The sequence below is a fragment of the Poeciliopsis prolifica genome, unplaced genomic scaffold (genome assembly GCF_027474105.1).
Source record: "Poeciliopsis prolifica strain line A6 unplaced genomic scaffold, Auburn_PproV2 SCAFFOLD007, whole genome shotgun sequence".
Lineage (NCBI taxonomy): Eukaryota > Metazoa > Chordata > Actinopteri > Cyprinodontiformes > Poeciliidae > Poeciliopsis > Poeciliopsis prolifica.
This window is the reverse complement of record NW_026562382.1, coordinates 16,887,877-16,909,312: the sequence shown is the minus strand read 5'-3', so window position 1 is coordinate 16,909,312 and position 21,436 is coordinate 16,887,877. Positions and strand designations below refer to the sequence as shown.

Sequence of the window (21,436 nt, the reverse complement as noted above, 5' to 3'; positions counted from 1 at the left end):
GCAATGGTGTTATCCATGGAGGAGGTTTAACTCAAGAGAAGCCTCATAGATCCAAATCTCTGTTTGAAGAATTTATTGACTAGACAACTATGATTTATGCACTGCAGAAATTACTTTTATAGGAGAATGGTAAGAAGACACCAATAACAGAAAGCCATTAAAAGTCCATTTGCAGTTTTCCATAAACCACACAGGAAACTCAACAAAACGTACTTTTTTTTCTACATGAATCATGTTATGAGTGAAATGGTAACACTGCACATCACACAAAACAGGTCGCTGGAAGCATCATGGTGTCAAGAGTGCTTTTCAACTGCAGGGACAATCAAACATATTACAGATGGGAAAATGAAGTTTCCAATTGTAATTTGGTTTGTGGAGGAAAAAATACTTTATCCATCATATAAAATCCCAATTAAAACACAAAACATGTTTATGGTAGGTGTGAAATAGTTAAAGCGGTATGACTGTTTTTGAAAACCCATGTAGAAAAAGGAAAATTGAGGACTATAACAATCCAAATCATAACGGTGTGTACAATTGGCATTGATCTGTACAACTTTGACTGTGTTTTTTTACAGGAAAGCCTACATGCCGTTGTCCTATTGGATACTCCGGGCCTTTCTGTGAGAAGAGGATTTGTGACAATTATTGTCTTAATGGGGGAACATGTGACGTCACTCAGGGAAATCAGCCTGTGTGCCGCTGTATGGCAGAGTACACCGGGGATCGCTGTCTTTACCGTGAGTTCTTCATTTCAGCTAGTGGGTTGTTCTGGAAACCTGTTCTTTACATAACTGACATTCCCTTGTAATCACACAAAGCATTAATCTGTACTCAGCTACCCGGGATGAAACTGAAAAAAATATATACTTTTAGCACACATTTAGTGTTAAACAAAAGCAATTGCCCAAAGAGTTATCTTTCCACAAACACCACATTTGCTTCAATTTGCAGATAAACAGAATTAGAGTTCTTCCATCTCGCATCCTTTGGGTATTTCATTTCCACAGTGATGGATTTTCTTTAGCAGTGCATTGACATAATGGGATGGGGGAAAACAATTCCAGTTGCACATCATTAGTATTTTCTCACTGCTGCTTGCCCAAGGGGAGATATGTTTCCATCTGTGGCTAAGATGTCATTTGATGTGGATAATTAAGTCCCATTAAAGCCCTGTACAATTCTTATCTAACCAGCTTATACACTAACCTTTCCTTCTGTGCTTCTCAATATGAAACAGACATCTGCCATCACTACTGTGTGAACTCAAAGGCCTGTACGTTATCCAGCAGTGGCTATGTGGAATGTGTGTGTCCCGCAAGGTATGAAGGGAACAAGTGTGAGGTGGACAAGTGTCTTCGATGCCATGGGGCTCCCTGCCTTATTAACGAGGAAACCTTAGATGTGGTTTGCAAGTGAGTGTTTGGCACTCCCGTCCATTATTTCCGTTGCTGAAATCTTTGGGGTTTACATTCTTTGTTCATTCATGGGGAACGGCATATTCTCAATTCATATCACAGTTGCTGCCTCCACAGACTGTAAGCTCTCTAAACTGATTTGATTAAATAAAAAAAAAAAAAAACTTCAAATTTCCACACCCTCCTGCAGAATTTTAGCTGCTAATAATGTCAGTGAAATAGAAGCCAGGTTAGCAAATTACCATTTTTTCACAATGCCAAAATAGAACAAAGCCAAAATGTCAAGCTAAAATGCTGCAACAGACTTAAAGCTTACAAAAAAACAACACCAATCGAAGCATGTTAATTAAATCAAAACCTCACTCCAACCTCCCTCTCCAATTTACTTACATCTTAAATTTGGAATCCACTGTATAACCTTAATTTTCACAATAAATGGTTGCTAAATTTGATAAAATTCATATAATTAATATTTTATCACATGGATAATGTTCTCAAAAGGGAGAATTGATGATAGTCCCTAGAGCCTTCCACTCAGCTTTGGTCTTCTAGTATTTTTCCATAAAAGGACTATTACTCTTTTTGCCAATTGTACACCAAAGTCAATAAATATTTGTTGATTTCTGTAGCTGAAATCTTTCGGGTTTACATTCTCTGTTCATTTATGGGGAAAAACAGCATATTCTCAATTCTTATCACAGGTTCTGCCCCGACAGACCGGAAGCTCCCTGAATTGCTTTGATTAAATTAAAAAGAAAGATTTAAGCTGCTAATAATCTCAGTGAAATAGAAGCCAGGTTAAGAATTTACCAATATTATTCATCATTTATTTGGTTAGTACTCACTTACAATGCATTTTTGTGTACTTCTTATGTTAATTGATTATTTATTTGGTTGATTGCTATCACATTCAAGGAAAAACTGTTGGTAATATTTTTTTATATTATTATTATTTCTATTAATATTTACATGATTTATATTTTTTTATTTTGTTTTATTCATTCTTGGTATTATGTTGCAGCTTTGCTTTCGTTTAATTCTGATTAATATTTCTGGTATAATCAATAAGCATTTTTTTAGGTAAATGTTTTTATTCAGGCTGCTAAATTATTTGTTTTCTATTCTATTTTCTTCTGCATAAAGATTAGTGTAAAATTGCTAGCAATTAGTTTTTACACCTTTGACCATGTGTGCAATGTCGCTATTTGGTGAAGTCTCTTCTCTTCCAACAATTATGCATGTGTTTGACAAAAGTCACCCAGAACTCCTTCCCTCCCCCCATCTTGTTAAAATATAGTATTTTTCTTGTAACTTGAGTCAATTATTTCTCCACCTGCAGCTGCACAAATGGTAGAATTGCACCAAGTTGTCAGCTGTGTGATGGATATTGCTACAATGGAGGTACCTGTCACCTGGACCCCGACACCAGCCTTCCATTCTGTCAGTAAGTTAAAGCCTAATGGGTGAAAGAGGTGTGAGGGAAGAGAGCTGAATGTTTTCTACGCAGACTTGGTTTTACTGAAATGCTGGCTAAGAAAAGAGTGGCTTTTAGAGCAGAAGGAAAAATTATCAAGGGATATCGTTCTCTTTACCTCAAGTACTCAACAAAATAAGCGTCTCCTTTTGGATTAGAAAAAAAAGTCTTTAAATTGAGGGAAGATTTGATGTCACTCTTTGAGGCACCAATGAACAGCAGGGGGCTGAGTGCCAGTACACCACCCTGTGCAGCGTGACACCTCTCTGTGGCTTAAGGGTTTAGGCAGATAAAAATGATTTGAAACTGTTTCAAAGCCTGCCATTCTGAACATCTCATGCTGTTCCTCTCTGCCGTTTAAAGCTCATGTCAGACCTCGGCAACTGTCTTCAGCAGCTGGCTTTAGAAGGTTTTTTTCCTTCAACAAAAACAGAAAAAGTTCCATGTCTTTGCTTCAGTATGCCATGAAACTCAAAAACTTGTACCAGACAAAAGTTAAAGTGGCACGCATGAGGGAATCAAGACTACTCGGAGTGCTGTATAAAATGAACACTTCCTCTGCAATAATCGCATTCATTGCGTGTTAAAAATCTGTCCAAGGAGGAAATTGGAAATTCATTTTCAAAAGCCATCTGTATAGTTTTCTTTTTTTTAAATGCTCATTGTCCACTGTAGTTAAATTGAAATTTGCAGTCACCTCTCTCCAAATTCCTGGGGATAGAATCAATTTCTATGCAAATTACTCCATCTTATTCGATGAGGTTAACAGATCCTGATAATGCGGTTTATTATTTGCTCCAAAGACTTGAAATTATGTGAGATGATGGATATGGCGGTGTCAAGAAATCATAAAGTTTGACCTTAATCCTCTGAGTTAATGTGTGTTTCATCAAGCTCCCCAAATGCAAAAACCCTGCTGTGTAACGCTGATTCAATTGTGATGATAATCTTTGCATTAAACATATAAAAAAGAAAAAACGGCACCGCAAAAATACAAGTTATGAAACATTGAAAATAATCTATTTCTTAGTGGAAGAAAGTCTCAATTGGCCAATAATGTTGTCTAGTTAGACAAAAACCTTTAATAAAATAAGTTTGTATTGAACCTTCTTTACATTCTTTTGCACAATATTATAGCTGTCTAAGTACAGACATTTTTTGTCTAGATGCTGTAATTCTAATTCTATAAGATAGTATTAACCACTTTGCTTTTTTCAGTGAGGATCTTTTTTCATATCTTTCTAGCTTTATATTTTGCCTAAAAAAAGTATTACCCAGAAAGAAAGGCAAGGTCATGTCATTGATAATCTTTCCCTTTCAAATCTAACAATTATTATATTAGTTTTCTAATAATCGAAACCATTCGGCATCGGTCAGCAATGAAGGGTTTTGTTTTGTAGTTCTAGATGAACAAACATTTTTCTTTTTGTGACTTTTACAGCAGAAAATGAAAGAGTAGTGTGGTACTTTGAGTTAGTTTTCTTCAAGTTCAACCTGAACTAGAAGAAATGAGACTCAGTGCTCAAACAATGAAAAGATATCGGTCTGCTGGAGACTTAAAATTTTAGCAGATTGGAAATCATAATATTTTAAACCTCGGTACTGGAAAACAGACTTCCAAATAACGTGTCTTTTAGAGGAGACTCTTCTTCTTTTTTTTTTTTTTTACAAAAGCAGATTTATGTTTTCACATGATTTATTTTCCTAATTTACTCTCTGAAAACGCAATACTGTATTACTCCGTCTGCAACTGAAGGTGCTTAAAGGATTTAGTGAGTCAATCTCCATTCGTCAAGCAGCCAAGTGTTCAACAACATACATTCTCTGGGCCCTTTCATCACTCCCAACACAATGTTTTGCAGCTGCACTTCAGGGTTCAAGAACCAACGTTGTGATGAGCTGGCCAACCCCTGCGATTACTTCTGTCAGAATGAGGGGATGTGCACATTAACAGCTCTTAACAAACCTCGCTGCAAGTAGGTCCCTCTCACCTCTCCAGCTTTGTTCAGAGCCCACTCACCTCCTTTGTATACACTCACCCTCCTCCACTCCATGTAGCATCATTTCAGATTCTACAGTTTGCAAATCTGGTACCTTCTTGTAGCAAACTTTCAAGTAATAAGTGCTTGATGTATACATAAAATGCAAATATTATTTTCTTTGGTAATAAAGTTTAGGAACATTGGACACTCACCTTACCATGTTAGGATAAATGTTTTAGGTTTTTTTGTATTTATTTATGCATTTTATTTTTCACTTAGAAATCCTTTAGGGCAACAATTTTTAGATGAAAGTGCCAAAATGAAATATAATCTGGATTTGTTTGAGGAAAAAAATCTGCGCAAAAAAATAAATATTAAAGACAGAACAATCCTCATAAAGAAGACCACAGATAACTGTGATCTTTGGAAGCAAAGTGACATTTCTTTGCGCAATATTGTACACTGTTACAATAGGATGCTGAGTGTTTTTCTGGATTAGTTGTTCTTCCATTATGTAAGCATTCTAACACCAAAACTTCGCTTTAGAAGATAAAATGTTGAAGTTTTAATATAAGATGTCGCATTTTAGAGTTGTGGTTGCTGATATTATAAAGCAAATAGTCACATGATTTAAAATGTCCAGATAACATATATTTCCAGACTAAAACTTCCAGAGTCATCAGAATGTTTTCAGCCATTTTTGACATTTTTGACAAAAGTCAATCGTCAATTTCTGACGGACGGATGGATGGATGGATGGATGGATGGATGGATGGATGGATGGATGGATGGATGGATGGATGGATGGATGGATGGATGGATGGATGGATGGATGGATGGATGGATGGATGGATGGATGGATGGATGGATGGATGGATGGATGGATGGATGGATGGGGATGGATGGATGGGATGGATGGATGGATGGATGGATGGATGGATGGATGGATGGATGGATGGATGGATGGATGGATGGATGGATGGATGGATGGATGGATGGATGGATGGATGGAAGGAAGGAAAGAAGGAACATTGAGACAATTGGACGTGGAATAAGATCTGGAAATATTCTTTCTTATTTGACCAGGAAAATGTGTAAATTAAATGTATGTTATACTAACCTTCACTGCATCCCTGTTCATACTCCAGACCCACTCTTTCAGTAGGATCTTATGATTATATTGCGCCACCAGTAGACACAGAGTAAGCGAATGTACTCTACTCTGGGCACTAATGATATTTGTTACATCTTGAACAGTTATTAACTAATACGGCACTTATTACATTGTCAGTTGCTGCATGACTCAACATCTTTGTTGGCCCCTTTACTGCCACCCATTTGCCCATCTCATGCAGTCCTCACTGTGCACAAGTGAACCCCGGGGGAAATAAAACATGATACCGTATATGTGTAATGTGAGCATCAGTGTGTGTATTTACATCCTGTTCATGATTAGCAACTAAACATGTTGGGTAATGGCCTGAATCATATGTGATTTTCCATCTCAAACCGAGTAATTGATGTAATTTTCTTAAAAATAGTTTAGAGTTTTTTTTTATAAAGTTTGTTTTCTTGGTTTATACTTTGGAAAGGACATCAAACTCCACCTTGCCTCCAACCTCCTATTAAAATTCCTGTTGCAGTGACATTTCGTCCTACAAAGGGGGGATTCATTTCCCGCATCTATGGGGCTGCATTCTTATTTTTGATAGCCTGATGTTCTGAGTCTGATACTGCATGTAATTTAGAATAATTTCATCATCCTGCCGCGCCCACCTGATCACTCATGCTTTACGGGCCCATCTGCGACTACTGTGAAATTAAACATCACCTTTTCTAACACGGGTCATACATCACACCCATTGGATTCCATTGGAACACAAATGAGATGAGATTTGTTGTCCTGTTGTCATTTTTTTTTAATGTATATCTTTTTTATTAACTGAATAATCAACGCTAGTAAATTAACGCACACTGTTTGTGGACTTTGTGGGTGTACATAGCGCTTATTCTCTCTCCAGGTGGTGTGTTGTTTTTGTTGGATCAAAGCACCTCACTGCAAGACTGAATCATAATGTGTTGCACATGTGAACCACTGTCACATCATACTGTAGTGAATTTGCTAAGGTGTTTCCTGTGCACTTTGTCGACTTAAAAAGAAAGCTAAAGATGTTTTATTCACATTCTGCTTTAACTTCCTTCAGATGTTCTGCCAATTGGGCTGGGACTCAATGTGAAAGGCCTGCCCCTAAAAGCAGCAGATCAGACAACACAAGTGGAGGTAAGAAGTGGATAAATCAACTATTAATGATAACAAAAATAAGGATGGGATGATTAAACAACAAACAATATGAATTGGACGTTTCTTAGACATATATGCCTGTTTGATTAAATATCCACAATTTTTGTTGCCAAACCTCAGGCATAATTCTGCTGGCTATTTGAACAATGTATTTAAAAGAAATAGAAGAGCTCATTTGAAAATGTTGGTTTCAGCTAGCTTCATGTGCATTGGGATCATAGTCCCCGATGTGTCAAAATGGGTTTTAGAAGGGTTAATTACAACAACTTCTGGAAATCCCCCTAACCTCAATCCGAGTGAAAATGTCTTGCCTCTGCTTAAAGGAAGAGTGTGCCAAGAGACCAAACAATTTAAATTAGCTTTATGATTTCTGATGAGGAAAGAAACCAATATCCAACCAGAATTATGCCAGAAGCTGGTTGATGGCTGCAGGAAAAAGTCTAGGTCTCTGAGACATCCTAGGGGACTTCAGGCTAAGTATTAATTCTGGTGTATCCAAATATTTTAGCTGAAATGCAATATTATAGGAGACGTACAAAAAATTCAAACTTCACTTATTTATTTTTATTTTTTTTCGTCATTGGAGTTTACAGCTGCTTGGTTTAAAGAAGTCAATATAATATCATTACAAGTACAAAATCCATGCTTATGATGAGTTTCTTTCTACATCCAACGTTGGTTGTGAAGAGATAATGGGTGGATTATCTCTACGTTTGCTGCTTTAACTGAACCTAAAACTTATGTCAGATTATTTATCAGAAATGTGCCTTTGGTGTAGCTATCAGACAAGAAATTAATAATCCAGTAAAATTAAATATATTTATTATTTTACCAATGAACACAGTATGTTCAAACTTTGCAGGCAAAACTCTCTATATCAGCATCACAAAATCACAAAAAATCAAAATGTAATAGCTTTCAATAATAATAAAAAAAATCAGTCTATAAAATAAGTTTAATAATAAAATGTTGTTACTATGAATATCAGCTATGTAAATAGCTAATTAATAAAAAACATAAGATACAATAAAGAACAAAATACTTTAGTGTGAAAATCAAACAAGACAAATATATTAAGTTTGTTTCAACATATAATAATAGAATAAAAAACAATGAATTAGTAAAATTTTACATTTACTTATTGGTAAGATATATAAATAAAATAACATCTACTTGGCCATTTATATTCTAATTCAAGAAACAGTTGACACAGTTTTCTGTTTGTCTGACTGTGAGCTACTTAGTACCTGGTTGGAGGGCATATTCAGATTTCTAATTATATTTATTATATTTCCTAACTACAATGACTTAATTAAATATCTGCTAACTTCAGGTCAGAGAGGTGGACTTTTCTTTGAGATTAAGTAAACACTACATAACAATATATGAATCAGAAGCTGAAAACATGTCCCTGAGAAGGCTATGGTGACTTTGTCTTTATGTTTCTGAAAACTAGGCTGTTAAGCTGCCTTTATACAGCCAGGCTGAGTGACATTGTAGCATGAAGAATAAAGGAACAACAGTCACCAGTTACCATTGTTTGGATCCAAAAGCCTTCATTTAGCCTATTTACTTTTAGTTAACTAGGTCTGAATTTCATTGGTTTGTCTTCTAATTCAGTGGTTCCCAAAGATTTTCTTCTGGGTTCCGCTATGGAATAAAAGAAAATCCCCCCCAAAGAAGAAAAAAAAAATTACTGGACACCCACATCGTTCAACCAGACATAAACCTGCACACATATTTTGCTTTCAAACTCCACAGAAGTTTATTTCACACTTCAGGTTGCAACAAAACATAGTACAAACCATCTTTACAGTGAAACACTGTTTTATTTTTGTTTGTTTGTTTGTTTTTCATCAATATCGCTTCTCACGCCCCTCCTGCAATAGCATGGGTGTGCCCAACACTTTCTAATTGATGAAGTAAACTTGAGCTACTTGTTGAAATTTTATGAGCTTTTATTACACAGTTTAGCACCAGTTTTATATTGTTTATCTACTGTGTATATTATCTGAACAGAAGCTTGGCAAATAGAACAAAGCAATGCCTGCTGAAAATTAAAAAGAACAAAATCAAAGTTGACCTATTGTGGTCACTGTCTGAATTCATCTCAGGTCATTTTTATTTCTAACACTTCCCTTCATCTCTCATCTGTTTCTTCTCCAGGAAGCATTGCCATCATTGTACCTCTGGTTTTGCTGGTTATCCTGATTGTGATGGTGGTGGCAGGTGTTTATATCTGCAGACGAAGGCAAAGGTATACAGATAAAAGAAGTAAAAGGATAAAAATGTGAAAGGGTGGTTTCTAAGCAGCGTGTGATGACACTATCAAAGAACGTGCAGCTTTGAATGATGAATGAAAGCCTCAACTTTCTTACTGAAAACTTTGTTTGGCTATTTTGAATGTAACTATCCAGCCAAGTTAATATTCTCCAAGCGTTGTCTTGTGTGGACATGTGCAGCACTGGGAGGTGAGCTGACCTGGATGTTGTGGTTCATGTTAATGACTCTCTCTCTTTCTGACACACGCACACAAACACACACTCCTCAGGGGGAAACGCGTGCAGAGGCAGCCCATGACAAACGGAGGGATAAACGTGGAGATCGGTAACCCGTCATACAACATGTATGAGGTGGACCATGACAACCATGCTGATGCAGGCAGTCTGCTGCGACCCAACTTCACACTGGACCCTCACAAGGTGGGTTTAATTGAATGCTTTTTTATTTTTAATGTGTGTTTTTAGAACATATAATGGTCGTATATGTTTTTTTTTTTCTGCAAGGATTCACTCACTTTTAACATTTTAGGATGCTACTACATAATAACTACATACTTCAATGAACTTCACTGGTATTTTATATCATGGTACAAACAGTAGTAAGCAATTTTGAATGTTCAACATTTTTTACAAACAAAACCATAAATGTGATGTGTATTTGTATTCACCCTGCCTGAGTCAATACTCTCTAGAAATGAGATGAGAATTGGAATAATCCAAGGTTTCTTTTTAGTAAAGTTGCCAATCTTACACAGAGTCACAGCTGTTGACTCCGCCAACTCTCAGCAGCAATGACTTTATGGGATTCTTTGTAAATAAAATTGATTCTATTAAAAATTAAATTTAGTGACATCCTCCTGAGCATGATAATGAGATCCTCATTGGAGGCAACTGTAAAACTTAATCTGTGTTTGGACTGATTTTATTTAGTTGTACCCAAAAGTTTTAGTTTCTTCTAAATTTTGAAAGTTCATGTTGGATCCTGTCCTCACAAAACTATTTGAACAAGTGCTTCATTTGATTATTATTTCCATTTTAGATACAAGCTATCTATCCTTAACAGAGATTCCAGTTTCCTTGTGTAAATGATGAATCTTCACAGTCCAGGATTACTTGTGGAGTACCACAGGGTTCAATGCTTAGACTAATTCTTTCTATTATATACATGACTTACAAATCCCAGGGACATTTAACTGCAGGAGGAACCTAAAAGGAACTATAACCTTTACAGATGAAGTACTCGACTATTAGTGGTGAAGGTTGTTAGTTTCACCAGATTTTATTTAGGAGTTTTAAGATAAGAGAATAAATACAAATACACACTACACTATTCAGAACTGTCGTGAAAAATGTTTCTAAAATGATGAGACTAACAAATACGGGCTACTTTCTTTGATCTTGCATGTTAAACACAGTATTTTTTTGGTTTTAACATGATTGTGATAAAGCTCAGCAATCTCAGAAGATCATGTTCTGTTATATTTGGAGTCCTTTATTACAGTAACAAGAAAATGTTTGAGAGTACTAATTCACTAATAATAATTTGATTGCATAATTAAATTAGGTTTTTTTGTCAAAACGCCTTTCAACAAAAATTCTTGGAAGCCGATTAATTGGGTTTATATAGATGCAGCTGCGAATCTCCCAGAAGCTCACTTGCAAACAGAGTCCATCTGGTTACATAAATGAGTATTTAATTTGATTGAGCAGCATATTAATACAGTATAGGATGTAAAGTTATTACTAGCAATCTGTTTTGAACATTTGCAGTATGTTTCTCCTTATGTGTTTCTTTGTCGTCTATTGGATTCTCGATAAATTCTGCACTGGTTAAAAACGAAAAAGAACATCCAGAATATATATTTGCCATTTTAAGCAAAGTTTCCTGACCTGTAATGCATGTTGACATTTTCACTGCTTTCTCTCTCTCTTATTCTGTTAAAGGAATATACAGTATACTGTGATTGAGGTTTGGTGTATTTTTTAACACTTGTTTAAAGATGCCAAGAGGACTTTTCATTTTGTTGGTGATTTATTCTGTCCATAATGCTCAACCTCACTCCCACACTTCGTACATCAAATAAATCCTTACACCCTCACGTATGCTGGTTTACAGCTCATCTGCTAAAGCCTGAAGCCTAATGCTATTGCTTCTTGTGCTGCCAGCAATGACATTTTCTATTGTGAGGACTGTCATGCTTTGTTATTAACTGAGATTTGCTGACTTGAACTCACATCTTGAAGTTTTTCTCTGTTTGCTCACCTGTTTTTTGATTTGTTTTAAATCCAAAGTACTGATTATGATCGTTGAACATTATGACACCACAACAATGAGGTTGTAACCTTACTGTATGTCGCTGAAGTGATGAAAGAAGATGTTATCTGCTTTGTTGCAGGGGTGGTGTGTAAAATCCAGTGACCCTCATGCCTTGGGCATGAATTCTGTGCCCAAGGAGGTTATTCCTGGACAGGTGAATTTAACTTTTTTTTTTATTCTAAAATGATAAACTAGTATATATGCCGTTTCAACCAGATTCTTGCATACCCTGTATCTTCTATATTTGCTATGTGGAGAAGAAAAAATCCAAACACCCAGGGGAGTTTTGATTATCTAATCATTTTTGGTCAGAAAATGATTACATAATGATTAAATGTGTAACATATTGCAAGCACAGATTATACACAGTGCAGTGATGTATGTATACAAACTCCTGCTTCCTGCAAAATCTGAAATTCAGCTCATCATTACCTTGAAGTTGATAATAGAACATCCACAGGCTCCCATCTTTTTTGATGGATATGTAATCTGTAGATTTTCTTTATGCTTTCTAAGGAAGAAAGCGACTATGTGCAAAGATTTTCTTTCTTCTTACTGAGTCGTTGGCATGTTTATTTCTCAAAACCTGAACTTTCCTTAAATATGCATGACTCAAACTTCCTTTAATTGTCTTTCCTAATTAAAAGAATCAGCACCTAACTCTACACTGATTTTGGCCAAAATGTGATGCTTTGTTATGTTAGAAAAAAATATGAAAATGAGCTTTCAGATGCATTCTTATCAGTTTGTTCAAGGTACAGTGGCCAGCTGTTTTTAGCAAACAAACTTTGATAAACATTCATTTTGTAATTCCCTCAGTACCAAGCAGGAGCTAAATGGGTAACACAAATGGGACCCAAATACAGGCTGGAAGTGATTCATCTGGAGTCAGGCTTGGAGCCCCTTTGGGAGGCTCAATTTCCACTCTCATTTTATGCCATTTCAGTTTTTAGCCGTGTTTAGTGCCATGTTTAAGACTTACCTGTATTGTGAATAGGAAGCTATTTACAATCTCAAACTTTACCAGATTTAATGTGAAGCGTTGCCTTCTCGGCTACTCACAACAGATTGACAAATATTAAAAAAAATATTAATTGTTGCTACTTTAGTATTATCACTGTTGGAACTTGATTTTTGGAAATATCCTTATTGACTCCTTTTGTTTTCCCAATGCAGCCTATGAATTACTCCAACCCCGTGTATGCAAAGATCTATATCGACGGACAAAACTGTCGGAAACCAGTCATCAGTATTGATGAAAGGAGAGAGCTACTCCCAAAGAAACTAGAGGGGACAATTCGTGAAACCGCCGCATAGCCTAACTTTACACTTTGTACTTCTTTTTTTTACCACAGTGTACAATATATAATATAAAGGAGGAAACAAGATTTTTCTATTTCCTACAAGGCTCTTGAGTTTTTCTCGTTTAGCATCAGCATAATATCCTTGTTGGTGTGTTCAGGAGATAGATTTTACATATGCAGTTTGCTTACTCATTTTTATTTTAAAGCTATACAGCACTATCCTGCACACAGTACCGAAGTAAACCTTCTGATTTGCAAAAAAAAAAACTTAACACCATAAGCCACTCTTGTGCACAGTTCAAATGATCAAATTCAGTGCTACAATTTGTACCAATAGCTGACTCTTGTTTAAAAGGATTATTGACACGAAGTTTGTTTTTTGAAGGCAAAACCAGACGATTTGGCTACATATTTTCTAAGCAGATGTATGTATAGTTGCAAAGTGTTTCATGTGTTTTGTTTCCTATGTGTGCTGGAAGGACCAGAGAGCTTCATAAGTGAGCTGAAGCTTTGTATTTTTTTAGCTGTTGTCTTTTTTCTGCTCTGACCCAGATGGATCTCCTCATGAAAGCCCGTAACTCAGTCAGTCTTTCCTCACCAACGATGTAATTCCACAGTCCTTCCGTCTTCTCCATCACCACCTATTCCACACTCTGCTCACTCAATGGAAATACTTCACACGAGGCCCATGTTGAATGTTTGCTGTCAGATTCCTGTATTGTTCACTAAGAGGACAGATAATTAATACCATATTTTTCTAGGTCTCATATTTCAACAAATGGAACGATAAAGGCGAGGAAGTGATTTACCACAGTCGCACAGGTTGTGAGGAGTTATTATTAAACATGTTTCTGCTGAAGATGAACATGATAGATATAAGAAATTTTATAATTTTGTATTTGATTTGTATGTTGTTTGGCTGCTTGTATTTTGGAGAAATGTATTAAATGTAAGTAATTTTTTATATAAAATGTAAATCAATATTGAATAAAGGGGGCTTATTTCCATTTTATTTCTCTTTATTTTGCCACAGTAGATACAAAGCAAGGGTTTTGAATCACTTTTTTCACTTTATAAAACACACAATTCAGTGTATTTTATTGAAATTTCATACGGTGAACCATCACAAGGTGAATGAAATGATGTATAGTTATCAATACTTTTTTTCAAATAGTTAAAAGTGTGGTGCACTTATTTATTTAGCCTGTCTTGGTGTGTAGTTGTAATTTCTTCTGCTAAAAAATTACTTTTTTTTTTACCCAGCTTTCTAAAATATTGATATTTCTACAGTAGTTTAAAAAAGTACTTCAGCACTTGTTTTATTTTTCCATTTCATGCTATATATAGGTTTCTTATGACAGCCAAGTTCAAGTTTCAAGGTGCTGCCAGTCAAAAGATTGTTATTTTTATGGATCCACTGTCATAGTGAAAAAGGCTTATACAGAATAAAAAAGTCCATTAGCTGACATTACACCAGGAATAAAAAATGGGTATTATATTCTCAAAGCCATTGATTAACAAATCTAAATGACAGGTTGTTTTTTTCTCTGAAGTAAGACATTTTCATTATTACTTTTCAAATTGAGCTTCTGGTCATCTTTTGGGTTAACTTCCCATATGTGAGACATTATAGATATATTTTTCAGGCTTATTGAAATAAATGTGAGCACAACTTTTGAGAGAAGTTTCTGGTTCCAATCTTCCACCTCTACAAATTAATAATGTTGGCAATCAAAACTTGTCATCACAAAGTGTCAGCAGTGTATGAAATATTTAAGAACAAGTAGCGAATCAGCACAATACATCAGTGAAGTAATGAATATAAAATTACATGAGCAGCCAGAGGCATTATACACTTTCCGGTGATGATGAGCCAGCCTTCTATACCCACTCTAGGATTATTTGACAAGGATTTATGTGATTCAGCCCAGTTTTTGCAAATTGCACTGACATTATATTTTTGCTTTACTGAGGCAGATCGTTACCGTTTAACCACTTTTTGAAATGATTAATTTCCACATTTTACCTCATTAATATTCTTTTTTTTTCTACTAAAAGCAGTTGAATTGCGAACTTTGCATCATCTTTACTGATTAGGTACAATATTTTAATCAAACTGCCTTGAATAAAACGCAATACGCTCTGGGAATACTTTTGGTGTAACACTATTGTTACATTTTCTCAATTTGTGGACAGTAGTTCTTTTTGTGGTTCACCAGAGTTTCAACGCCTTGAAAGCTTTGTAACAAGATGCCATTACTCACAAAGAGTGAAATGGATATTATGATGCAGCAAGAAATAACAAAATAGTCAGGATTGAAATGCGTATTACCAACCCAAAATGAGAAAACAAGAAAAAAATGTACTGAGGGAATTTTCACCTCACTTGAACATTTGTATCTATCAGTGAGTAAAACAATAACCTCCAATGCTGAAGATTTATCAAGTAGATTTCAACTTCTAGCCCTCAATCGATACAGACCTCTGACTCAGCAGTTATAGAAATTAGAAATTAGAAAGATCACCGTCACCTGCAGGCTTCAGAAATGGTACTAAAGCGGAGAAAAACAGGAATTTGAAAACATGTCCTGAACTAAGAGAAGCCTGGCACTCCCCTCCCTTCACCTCGCCTATTGATTTTTTGTCTCTATCCCACTTAGCAAGCATCACCATTCTCCTGCATAAACATCAGAAAAACCCAGAGGGCTCATCTCTCGGACAGAATCAATAATAACAGGAGTCGTATTCACATTATAAACAACAAGTCCTGCATACTCATGCCACAATCGGCCCCAACCAAAGCTGCTTATCACGCCATGTGCGGTGAGTGGGTTGGGACTTAACAAAATTGAGGCAGAAACTACATCTGAAACTAATCAAGGGAAAAATGGGTTGCTTGAAATGATTGGAGAATGGCTCGTTCCATTTCACATTGCCGGTCAGAGTTTGACCCACTTATTTAAGCTTTCTTTTTGATTAATTGGAGTGTGACTACATATCGCTTCAAAATAGGGTTTGTTAAAAAATATTATATGGAGAAAAATGGCAGCAAGTATGCAAAGTTGTAGTTTTAGCTAAATGCTATTTATTTGTCACCACTGAATTTATTAAAAGTTATACTTTTTTTTTTATTATTGGTTTTAAGTGTCCAGGTTTGCAAACTTGAAGAGAACAATACCATAACAAAAGACAACCTGGGACTGCCTATGTGATATTTTTAAAACTTCACTCTGACTTCATTTCTTGAGACATAAATAATGTCATGATCTCAGTGCATTCTCGGTTCAAATCAGAAAACCAGTGGCTTATTATAAATCTACATGGTGGTACTACTTTTCTTTTTTCTAAATGTGCAATTTTGTAGATTTAGGCATATCACAACAAACTAATGTAATGAAGTTTCAGTGTTTCACATTGGCCGGCACAAGATTGTAATTAGCACCAAGTGCTAGTTACAGAGCGCTTCACAGTTTAATTGGGACGTAAAAAGAACAGGATATATGCTTTACTTTGAGACATCATGCAGAGACTGAATTTCTTTCTAATTTGCCTTTGCAAAACACCTGACTGACCTTCAGGTAAAGGGAATTTTCAAGTCTTGCTACTGGTTTTCAATTAAATTTATGCCTAGTATAAGTATGGCTTAGAGTTTTCATCTTTCTGAAAAGTGAACCTCCATTCCAGACTCTGTCATACAAAATCTAATGGGATTTCTTCCAAGATTTTCCTGCCTTTACCTCCATCTATCTTCTAACAAAGTGGAAATGATATGTTCAAGATGATGTGCTTTTTTTGCCATACATTGTCTTTTGCATGTAAGACAAAAAGAAATCTATTTTGGGCTTATTTTACACATTATTCCACATATTTGCTATGAGCTGTCATGGCTTGTGGCAATGGAAAACACTTAAATGTAACTTTTAACAATAACTTTCTTCTCGTTACTCTCCCATAAAGATCATGTCTTTAGAATACAGTTTTTGTTGATTTAATAAAATGTGAAAAACACTAAGGGGTAAGAAAGCTCCTTCAACACTGTTTACTATAATTTTATTGCAACAGAATAATTAGGATTGTGTTGTAAACCCATCCATCAAAGCATGTCATACAGTCAAAAGCCCTGTATGCTTTAAAAGAACGCCAGCATCCTCACTTCTACAATTTTCTTCCCTTGTGAAAGGCCTCCAAAGTGTATTGAGTAAGAGAGGGAGGAGGTGGGATCTGTAGCAGAACAATTGGTCCCTACCTCAGCAATAAAGCAGGAAATGAAAGAGGTGGTCTGGAACCAAGGTGTCTGTGTACCTTATTTGTTCTTATACACTCAGATATGCATGACTGAAGGGAATGTACAAAGAGTGGTCACATCTGACCTATTACTTACAGAATGACCAACTCCATGGGCCAATGTGTATGATTGATATATAGTACATTTTGGTGTGTGTGTGTGTGTGTGTGTGTGCAGGGTGGTTTCCCCCGGAAATGCATTCACTCAAGCAAGAGCAAAAAGAAATATGTTAACATTTCAAAAGTAGCTCGGGGCTTGTTCCATTTATCTCCCCATGCTCTGTTCCAAATTGGCCTTTTGCTGCCTGCCTGTCTGAGGCCTGATATGGCACCTTGTAAGGTGGCCTAAAGTAGAATCGCATTTGAAGTGTTTGACTGATAATAACCAACAGCCTTGTGCCCTGTGCCAGAACTGGCAAGTCCGAGCCCTGTCTGGCTGCAGCAGTAATCGCCCTACTGGTTTAAATCCACTTTGAGTCACTTTTTGCAAGACCCTGCCACCTCACAGGAGGCAAAATCCTGCTGTTCTAGCAGATGTTGAGGAAGAGATCTGTTTGCTTCTGGGTACTCTGTGATATTTGAGAACCCCAGGATGATGGAAAATGTGGAAAATGGAAGAATTCCTGAGCCTTTCCACTGTGAAAGGAAGATTGGGTAACAGTCAAAGGAAGTTCAATTCAGTTCAGTTTTGTGGAATAGCAGAAAGAGCTGAAGCCAATTGCAATTCATAGTTATGTCTACACAACTTCAGGAAACCAAGGGGAAGCTTCAGTATCTTAATCTTTGTGCTTAAACGATCAGGTCAGATCAGTATTCATCTTCGGATGAGTTAACGCAAGAAAGAACATTTTTGTTTGAAACCCCGCTAAGTTTGGATGTCGGTCTTGTTCCCGGGTCTTTTACAGCACAGCTTCCCATATGTTGTCTTTATTGCTAAGCTTCGAGCTTAAAAAAGATTTTCACTTTAATCCGCCGAATGGAGTTGAGAAACGGAGTGGAGCAAGTCAGTCTCAGAGAACAATGTCTTTCTTCCTGTAGTCAAACAAGAGGGGGTTGTCTATTTCAAGAAAAGAAGCAGAGTTTAATACACATGAGTTCTGTGGTTAATGGCTTTGTGCATATTTTAAAAGGCATAATGCTTTTTGTGGTGAACCAACTGAACTTCTGCTCTTGTTCTGAATCAACTCTGGGCTTAAATATGGTTAATTTTTGGTCACTGTGTTCACCTTTTGTAGTGAAAGAAGAATATTCAGTGAATTCCAAATAAAAGGATAATAATGAAATACATTTTAAAGCTTAAGCAAGTTTGCCATGTTGGAACTTTATACCAAAATACACAAAAATTGAAAATGTGTTGTTGGGCCAAAATTCAAATATCGGGAGTCAGAGTTCCACATACTGTACACTGGCTTAATTTATAAAAGAGATACCAATTTGACTTGTAATTAGGTTGTTAGTATTGTAGTTTTGTTTATGTTTAACAAAACCCAACACAATTCAATATTGTGGTGGCTTGGGAAACAATCTACATGAAGAGATTCTGGGATGAAATGTTATGGTCACCTCATCCGATAAGCAGTTGAAAATCTCTTTGCCCTCGGATGGACAGAGGAAAGCGGCTGTCCTAAAGTCACCCCAGTCAGGTCCTGATGCTGCATTAAGCATCTGTGGCTCAGGTGAACCGGGGTTTTTGTTGATCCCTCCTGGGTCCTCCTCAAAAACAGCTTGGTGTAAACTCTTTTAAATTGAAAACAACAACAAAAAACCTGGGGGCATTGCACAGACTTAAGGAGCTTTGTAGCTGATGAAGGTGTAGATCGACAAGAGGAAAACTGCTCTTTCATGACTTGAGGATAGCCTTGCTTTATCATCTTTTATATTTTGTACTTAATGAAAACAGCAATAATCTTACAATGCAAAACTATCATACCAATGGCAAAACGAACCAAAAAAGTTTGAAGAGAAAATGGCTGACCTCATGCTAACTGTGGCCTCCCTTGCTCCTGGACAAGTCCTCTTTTATCTTACTTTGTTTCTGTTTTTCACATCCTGTGCTGTATTGTAATTTTTTCCCAGTTTTTAATTGAGATCAGGAAGATGTTGGCTGTCTTATTATGGAGTAAATCTGAGGGAGTTGTGAAATCTATGTGCTGGTGATGTGATGAATATCGAAACCCAATGCAGTAATGAGGCCTCCACCTATTGACCAGTACCACAGCTGATTATCACAGAGATTAAACACAGCTTGTGGAAGCAGATTGCTGACCTGATCATTTAATTTGCTAAATGTCAATTTAAAATCTTTACTAAAACTAAATTTTAATTATTTTTTTTATCTTCTTTAAGTCTCATATAGTTCACATAATCCTTGAAAATTGAATTTATCAGGTATTAAGTTTATTTTTGCACATTGTGTGCATATGTACCATGTCTTATTCAAGTTTCTCCAACTGGTGTGAATGTTGACAGTTACTCAATGAAGAACGAGATTAATATTTATTCCATTATTTACAAAAAATATTTATTTTTCCCATTATGTGCTTATTTATTGCACTGAGGTACCCAAATATTATTTCATCACAGCTGTGTCACATTAAAGCACAACAGATCAAGTGTGAAATAGTTAGGTTATTGGTTGTGCTGTGGAGTGCGATAAGTGCAGCCAGGAGCAATAACCTGAATTCAGAGTGAGTTTACAAATTCAGACAGGCTGTGTGCACAAGTATCAGTGGGTGTTAACATGATTTTTCTCTATGGTGGATGAAGTGATGTAACGTAAGTGTGAAAACAAAAAAATATATTATATCCTCCAAAACATCTGTTAAAGGTCAAAGAAATTTCTCCCCCAAATGATTTTTTTTATTAGTCATTTAACCTTTTAATAATTAGATCTAACCTTTAACTTTGTAATTACTCATAATGAGAGCAGATTTAAAGGTGTGGCTTTAAATCGTCCTACTGCACTGACCTTCTGCAATTACTTTAGAAGCCATAGCAACCAGCCTGTGTGGTGGCAATGACACCATTGAAAATGGATATGTTAGGTATGGATTGCTTAAGTCCCAAGTGACACCACAGATACCATTATTCTTAGCCGTGAATTACTTAAAATTGTAAAATATAAAGCTACGGCATTCCGATGTCAGGACAACTAAAGGTTTAATGATAGCAGCCAATATTTCTACAACAGACATTTTTTTTTTTTATAGATCTATTTGTCATTAGGTTTGGAAACCGTGTATTTTTCATTGAATCATTTTTCACAAATGCCATCATACCAACATGATCCTCTTTTTTGAAAACGTTTTTCTTTATTATTTTAAACCAAAGAATAGAAATAAAATGTTGGTCATTTAAAAGTTACAACAAGTTTCCGATAGTAGATATTTATCAAAATGATAGATTCTCGTTTTGTCAACAGGTCATGTGACGTTAACAATTCTGCTTGAATTTTTTAAACTATCACAGAGACACAAATGGCTCTTTGGATTGTGAAACTTGCATATACCCGTCTTAGCTATGAATAGTAGCAACATTCAAACTCTACTATTTGAGTAGCTTACTGAATTAATAGTAACTCAGTAAATTCAGATTTTAATTTTCTTTTTGCTTTTTTATCATTTAAAAACTTGCATAACCTTACCTTTCACTGAGGCTGATCAGATTTCTTACTAACAGCATTGGCTTCTTTTGAAAAGCAGGATTAGTGATATAAAATAATGATATAAAATAATGAAGAAAAACTCATGACAGAACGTGTCTTTTGGGTCTTTATAGAATTAAAATGACTTTAAAGAACAGGCCTCAAAAAATAGTAATTTTCTTAGTTAAAACTGAGACTGATAGTACATTTCTAAATAATAGAAAGTCTTGAGATTAACCACTTTTAAGTCTCTCATGGTAAATCTTTATCTTCTATTTGAGCTGAAATATTTGCTGAAAAGCTCCCTGAGACGTCGTTGGTATTTCATTCTGTTTATTCAGATATGAAGGCCTTATTTGATTTTTGTGAAGATCTTCAGCAGCTTTGCATTGCTAATAATGCTCTATGAAAAAAGAAAATAAGTGAT

The 21,436-nt window shown here is 35.8% G+C and overlaps 1 protein-coding gene across 1 annotated transcript in view; it reads left to right on the top strand.

The window, feature by feature from the left end:
• The window catches only part of lrp1bb (low density lipoprotein receptor-related protein 1Bb), a 282,327-nt gene extending 268,238 nt beyond the window's left edge, over positions 1-14,089 (top strand). The window contains exons 84-92 of the mRNA XM_055031925.1: positions 582-743; positions 1,244-1,418; positions 2,761-2,865; positions 4,758-4,871; positions 7,082-7,158; positions 9,346-9,436; positions 9,731-9,881; positions 11,858-11,932; positions 12,955-14,089. Of these exons, the coding sequence (XP_054887900.1) occupies positions 582-743; positions 1,244-1,418; positions 2,761-2,865; positions 4,758-4,871; positions 7,082-7,158; positions 9,346-9,436; positions 9,731-9,881; positions 11,858-11,932; positions 12,955-13,095 (1,091 nt within the window). The 3' untranslated portion in view covers positions 13,096-14,089. The remainder of the gene's footprint in view (positions 1-581; positions 744-1,243; positions 1,419-2,760; positions 2,866-4,757; positions 4,872-7,081; positions 7,159-9,345; positions 9,437-9,730; positions 9,882-11,857; positions 11,933-12,954) is intronic.
• The last annotated feature ends 7,347 nt before the right edge of the window (positions 14,090-21,436 follow it).